The following is a 7055-nucleotide window of genomic DNA, read 5'->3' on the forward strand; positions in this document are numbered from 1 at the left end:
TTCAATGTAATCTGCTCTACTTGCTTATGAGAGAAGATGCAGCTACTACCAAACACTCTGTGTAATAAACAAATGCAAATATATTACGAATTTAATAAAAATCACCATTATAACTTAATATTTGTTACATATATATGGAAATTTGTAAATCCTCTCACATAAACTTACAGATATGTGTGTGACGTCTCTTGTTACATCAATTGTAAACAATTATAATCTAAATTTCCTTTAAATTAAATTTTTTCTTTTGAAAAATATAATATAGAATTAAAAATTTATTCGAGTTATTATACGCTTGCATTATATTCAAGTAATCACAAAAGCAAACCTACAACGACGCGTGAGATTCTGAAAAACATGTGATGGCTGTATCAAGATTATGATTATTTGCAAATAAAAGATAGCAAATAAGAATATTTGTACGTCGGCTTGATTTGACTTCACGGCATCGACGAATAATCGATCGAGAAATTATATGATTGCGCAAATTTTTATAATTTCCACACATTCGATTTAGTATAAAGTGTAGTGTGAGTATTCGCTTCGATTGTTTTTGACTTTTGCATCTGTATTGCACTGCGATTCTAGAGTCGCGTGACAATAAAATATAAAGCAGAAATTAGAATACACAATTTGGCTACTGGTGCACTTTTCTGAATTTATCATAATATTTGTTATAGCAAGTGCTCTTTTGGCTTTATATCCTTAGAGTGTTTGGTTACATAGTTAACGCATTTTAAAGAATATGACTAAGTGTCACTATGCAATAAATTGAAAATTCCGTATGTGACACGTATGTAATTATACAGGAGTGACGACGTGGTCTCGTGTACATAGCACGGAATAGAACCATGGCTACGTAGTTGCCACTTTGCACCACTGTGGACATCGCGCTAGTTTACAAGACGGAAAAGCAATTTTATAGTGTAAGTAATCATGGTGTAATTTTAGACTGATGTATGACGATTATATCGATAGTATATCGATTATCATGTATCGATATTTAAAAATAAAGGCGCTTCGGAGTTGCGCAGAACCGGACGAAATTGTGCTCCAGAACCTGTATACTAACACCATGAGGCAATTCCACATTCTCTTATGGGTTGCTCTCTGTCTTCTTTCTGCTAGTAATAACAACAGTTGTATTGACCGCTGAGTGTCCTCAAAGTTTTTGGTTCTATAGGTATCGCGTTGCAAAACATCTCAGATCAGCAAAGAGAAACGCCACGTACAAAATTCTTAAACCTATCTTATGATTTCTGATTGAATATTTTTGATTCAGAGAGGATAAGGGAAAAGGAAAGGGGTGTTGTAAAATTTACTTTCGATCACTTTAACGCATTTGCTACTCGTCTTTTGTCCAGTGTGCAGAAGTTTATTACTTATTATTTTTATTTTTGAAGATGGACACTAGTAATTGTTCACTGGAGGTTAATAAAGAGCAAGAACTCATCGTTCTCATTGAAAAATGTGACAAAAGTGTACAATCGCCGCAACCGGTAAGTGTTTGAAAATAATTCCGAATTGATAAACGTAGTGAAAATAACATGAATTAAGATTATTTTCTGTCGCTTGAACCGAAGTGTTTAATGTTTTTTGCGAATTATATTTAAATACTCGTAGGAAAAGTCTTCGAAATCATATGACTGTAAATACTGTAAAACGAATTTCATGACTGCAGAAGAACTCGTTAAGCATGGAGATAAGTGCGACATTCAATTCAGAATTTCAATGGTACGTGTTTCAAAATTATTTTACGGTGACGGAAGCTATTCTGATAACAGAAGGTGCACTGTAAAAATCGTTTTCCGTCACTATAACATACATCGTATTTGATTTTTGCGGAATATAGTTGTGTACTTTTTCTTATCTTCTTGAAACACACACTTATATATATTTTTTTATTAATCACAGAACACTGAGCTCAAACACGTTAGCAAACTTGTTGCTGAGATTAAGAATAGAATAGTGCCCAAACCAAACTCGGTAAGCTTTTCTGAGAAACTATTAGATGAACAAATCATGATGTGATACCAGATGTTCTCTGCTGAGATCGATTATTATTGTTCTACTTTGTATTAGCTTTTGCGAAATATACATAAGTAATGTTTCTGTTATTTTTAAAGATGGGAGAATGTTATTATTGTCGTCAGAAATTGTATAGCGTGGAAGAAGCTTTTGGACACAGGAAAAAATGCAAAGTGTATCTAACGGGAAAAATAGTAGTGAGTAGTTTAAAAATATTTTACGATAGAAGCGATGTTTTAGTAAATTATTTGCACAAAGTTGTTTTTTTTATTACAGTAACGTATTTTATAATAAGCTATTGTGCAATATAATAGATATGTATAATAGTATTGTTTGTTTTTAAAACACTTTATCTTTGAATATCATGGAACATAGGAACAAATGTACAGAAATTTTAAGCAAATGTTGGGTGAGGACTGGCCTCCAAGAATAACACTGGTAAGCTTTTGGAAAATATAAAATTTTTGAAAACAGAATCAGTGGAAAAACTGATGTAATAAATAGTGAATCGCCATTTTTTCTCGTCGTCTTACTTTTCCGCCTTTTCATTTGCAAGATATTATGTAATGCATTTTAGATATGTCTTTCTTCTCCTTCTAAGCCATCACCGCCAAAAGAGAGTAAAGAGAAGGAACATCAAGAACAACAGAAGTCTTTAAGAAAACGAGTATTAGACACTGATACTGAAAAGGATCGTGCCACAACATCTACATTCACTCCGGTAAGTAATAAAATTATCTTATGAATTTTATTATGAAAACTATGTACGCTCTGACGAATAGATTGTTGTACCACAATCATTTTCTGTCATTCTGTCATGATAATTACTTTAGTATAATACTTGTGTAATGTGTGTTTTAGGAGACGTCTCCTCCTCCGTCGAAGATTTGTCGATCCAATGACAAAGATATAACGGACATTGAAACAAAACAAATAACTACCACTGATAGAAAAATATGTGATGATAAAAAAAATGAATGCGAAAAAGTAAGTTTTTTGAATTTGTTAATGATATAAGACGACGAAAGCAGTACTTATTATACAAAGAAATTGCTGAAAGTTATTTTTTGTCAGTAAAACAAATTTGATCGTCGGTTGTAATGGAACTGTACAATATACTTATTTTCTTCTTTGTCAAAGGGATCATTTGAATGTGTCTTCTGTACACGAAAATTCCCATCAGCGGATGCATTAAAACTTCACATTATGGAGTGTTGCAAAACATACAACGTGTAATACTTGTTTCCGGTAAGAAAATTGTAAAAATATTTATAAATAGTACTAACCGCTTTTGTATGGAGATTTGTTTTATAAATAAAATATACTAAAAACACTCTGTAATTATTTCAGAGTGTTACTGTGTAATTTGACATCGTCTGTATGGAGAGTCACGAGCGCATTTCTAATCCGTACTTAGTATAAGCATTATAAAGACTGAAAATATAACCATTCTGAACTAATGACGAGCTTGACAGGATATTGCCATAATAATTATTTAGTTCAATATAACATAAAATAGAATGACACAAGATGTACGGTCGACAAAAGAAATCGCCACATTTGACGATTACTTTTACTTAGATTTCAGTACATGCGTTATTGACTGTAGTCTGAAGTTAAAATATTTGAAATTTGCTTGATAATATTTTTTGAGAAGTACATGTTTGAAGACACCTTGTAGTATTCTAAAAAGTTCATTGAGGTTATATGAGATTCATATTTAAAGGGACGTCTACAATAAAGGTAGTAATGCTGTAAAAGTAAAGTTCTTGGAGTTATTTCATTTTTGTCTATACAAGTAATTATTTCGCGTTTTCTAACACGCGTCTTTTATTGGCTAATAGTAAGACAGTAGGCAGTGCGAAATGGGAATTGCCCATTTTGTTTTTTTTTTTGTTGTTATTTCACCGAAAAATAGTTTACTCCTACAGCCGTACTACCTTCATTGCAGACTGGCTCTAATGCTTCTTACTTCTTTTTACTCTACTTTGTTTTGCATTCTCAGATTATTTTTTACTTAACTGATATATTTATGTACATACATGGTGTCCGACACTTACTTTAACATCTCTCGTAGGCAGGTAGAAAAAGTAAAACTGAGTCGAAAAATCTTATATTATTTTGAAAGATTCGCAATAGTCATCGAGATCTTTATTAATCAAGATCTCGGTAATTATTGCAACTTTCGCAAAATGGACTTTTTGACTCAGTTTTATTCAATCTATCTGCCTTCGAAAGATGTTACACCATTTGTCGAATACCCTGAATACATATGTACATGTAAAATGTAAATATGTAAAATGTAAATATGTAAGATATAAATATGTAACTGTAATTAATAATATATATATATACATATATTATAATATATATACTACATATATGTTATATATGTATATATTATTATATTATTATTATATATATACATATTATTATATATGCGTACATTATATATACGTTATGTACAATGTACATATATAAATATATACATATATGTATATATATTCTAGTCACAAAGTTTAACATTAGTAGTACATAGATGTTATGAATAAAGACAGATATACATCTAATAAGTAATGTAAATGTTGTTATTTATACGTATATAATGAATATGTATATATATAATGAAACAGAAAAGTCTGCTCAATCTTTCGCAAATCAAATTATTTTTGATCAGCTAACATTAACAGACTTCAGATTTTAATTGTTACTGTACTGACAATATATTGTTATAAAATACAGATGTTTGTTTATATATTACAATAATATTTATACTTGTAATAAGCATGTCACTTCTCCTAAGCAAGTAGAACAGATTAGATGGAGATGAAGAGACTTCGTATCTTCGCTAAATAAACTGTTTTATCCAAGACTCGAACCACTTTTTTCCCTTATTCTCTCTGAATCAAAAATATTCAATCAAAAATCATAAGATAGGTTTAAGGATTTACTACGCGGCGTTTCTCTTTGCTGATTTGAGATGTTTTGCAACGGGATACCTTTAGAACCACAAACTGTGAGGATACTCAGCGGTCAATACAACTGTTGTTATTACTAACAGAAAGAAGACTGAGAGCAATCCATAAGAGAATGTGGAATTGCCTCATGGTGTTAGTATACAGGTTCTGGAGCACAATTTCGTCCGGTTCTGGGCTGTGTCCAGTTAAGCAAGAAGAAACGAACAAATGCAGGAAATGCAGGAAATACAGGAATTGAAAGAAGTAAAGAAAGTGCAAACGAAAAAATGAGAAGGTGTCTTCCCGATTTGTTGTGGAGCATGCGTAGTAGCAGACAATTGTCTGCACTTTCTCGACTTCTTTCAATTCCTGCTATTCCTGCATTTCAGTTCCTGTATTTCCTGCATTTCCTGCATTTGTTCGTTCCCTCTTGCTTAACTGAACACAACCACAAAACTCCAACTCGTTGAAAATTTTATTGCTATTGCTTATTCCGTTATCTGATCTGCATTGATATACGTGTATTTTTGTATGTAAGATTTCGCTGTTCCTTCCGTTATTTATAGATATAAACTCTTTAAAACTGGTGTTATTTTTATCGCTATCGCTATTTCTTCCATTGTGCAGGAGGCTTTACTTACACCATGGAGTTGCATTTTCGTTTTGTAAGCTAGCGCGATGTCCACAGTGGTGGAAATTGGCACCTACGTTGCCATGGTTCTATTCCGTGCTATGTACACGAGACCACGTCGTCACTCCTGTATAATTACAGAAGTGTCACGTACGAAATTTTTAGTTTATTGCATAGTGACACTTAGTCATATTCTTTAAAACGCGATAACTATGTAACCAAACACTCTAAGGATATAAAGTCAAAACAGCACTTGTTATAACAAATATTATGATAAATTCAGAAAAGTGCACCAGTAGTCAAATTGTGAATTTTAATTTCTGCTTTATATTTTATTGTCACGCGACTCTAGAATCGCAGTGCAATACACATGCAAAAGTCAAAAACAATCGAAGCGAATACTCACACTACACTTTATACTAAATCGAATGTGTGGAAATTATAAAAATTGGCGCAATCATGTAATTTCTCGATCGATTATTCGTCGATGCCGTGAAGTAAAATCAAGCCGACGTACAAATTTTCTCTTATTTGATATCTTTTATTTGCAAATAATCATAATCTTGATAAAGCCATCAGATGTTTTTCAGAATCTCACGCGTCGTTGTAGGTTTGCTCTTGTGATTACTTGAACATAATGCAAGCGTATAATAACTCGAATAGATTTTTATTTCTATATTATTTTTTTCAAAAGAAATAATTTATTTTAAAGAAAATTTAGATTATAATTGTTTACACTTTTGTAACAAAAGACGTCACACACATATCTGTAGTTTTATGTGAAAGGATTTACAAATTTCAATACATATGTGTCAATTATTAATCTATAATGTTGATTTTTATTAAATTCGTAATATATTTGCATTTGTTTATTACACAGAGTGTTTGGTAGTAGCTGCATCTTCTCTCATAAGCAAGTAGAGCAGATTACATTGAAATAAAAAGGTATTTACTAGATTGCAAGATTTTCAATGCTTAATGTTTTTATTATTAGTATATATAACATTGTAATACATACATATAAATGTGTATTCGAAAAAAATCAATATATATAATGTCATTATAATAAGAAGTAAGAATTTAATGTTAACTACTGATAAAAATTAGTATGATATAGTAGTTCTGATCGCAAAACATTAAGTAGATAAGTTCCAATGTTTAATAATTTTTGTATCAATATCTGTGTTACATATGAATGTATAACCAATTTTACTTACTGAATGTTTTTTTTTTAGTAATAGATGTAATATTGATATATAAATCTACTAGTTTTATTTGTTTTCACTTGACTGAAATTATAAAAGGTGGAAGCTCTTTATGTAGTGTATGAAAATTATTAAAAATATAACTAAATTTAGTTCATTATATTACTATTTGTACGTGATGTACCTAGCAAAATATATACGATTGTAGAATATAATATTCTTTGACTAAAATAA

General features: G+C 30.9%; 1 protein-coding gene across 7 annotated transcripts; it reads left to right on the forward strand.

The window, feature by feature from the left end:
* The first annotated feature begins 1076 nt into the window (after nucleotides 1–1076).
* On the forward strand, nucleotides 1077–4088 carry LOC109851755. Of its 7 annotated transcripts, none has more exons than XM_020422143.1 (10): nucleotides 1077–1311; nucleotides 1404–1499; nucleotides 1624–1734; nucleotides 1915–1986; nucleotides 2127–2225; nucleotides 2404–2466; nucleotides 2606–2749; nucleotides 2890–3015; nucleotides 3169–3276; nucleotides 3379–4088. In XM_020422143.1, the coding sequence occupies exons 2-9, from the start codon at nucleotides 1404–1406 to the stop codon at nucleotides 3262–3264; spliced, it is 807 nt and encodes a 268-aa protein (XP_020277732.1). In that variant the 5' UTR covers nucleotides 1077–1311; the 3' UTR covers nucleotides 3265–3276; nucleotides 3379–4088. The 7 variants fall into 7 exon arrangements, with proteins under 7 accessions (XP_020277732.1, XP_020277733.1, XP_020277734.1 ...); XM_020422144.1 differs by having other exon boundaries at nucleotides 1077–1306; XM_020422145.1 differs by having other exon boundaries at nucleotides 1077–1228.
* The last annotated feature ends 2967 nt before the right edge of the window (nucleotides 4089–7055 follow it).

The sequence above is a fragment of the Pseudomyrmex gracilis genome, unplaced genomic scaffold, assembly GCF_002006095.1.
Source record: "Pseudomyrmex gracilis isolate BER0280 unplaced genomic scaffold, ASM200609v1 scaffold_20, whole genome shotgun sequence".
Lineage (NCBI taxonomy): Eukaryota > Metazoa > Arthropoda > Insecta > Hymenoptera > Formicidae > Pseudomyrmex > Pseudomyrmex gracilis.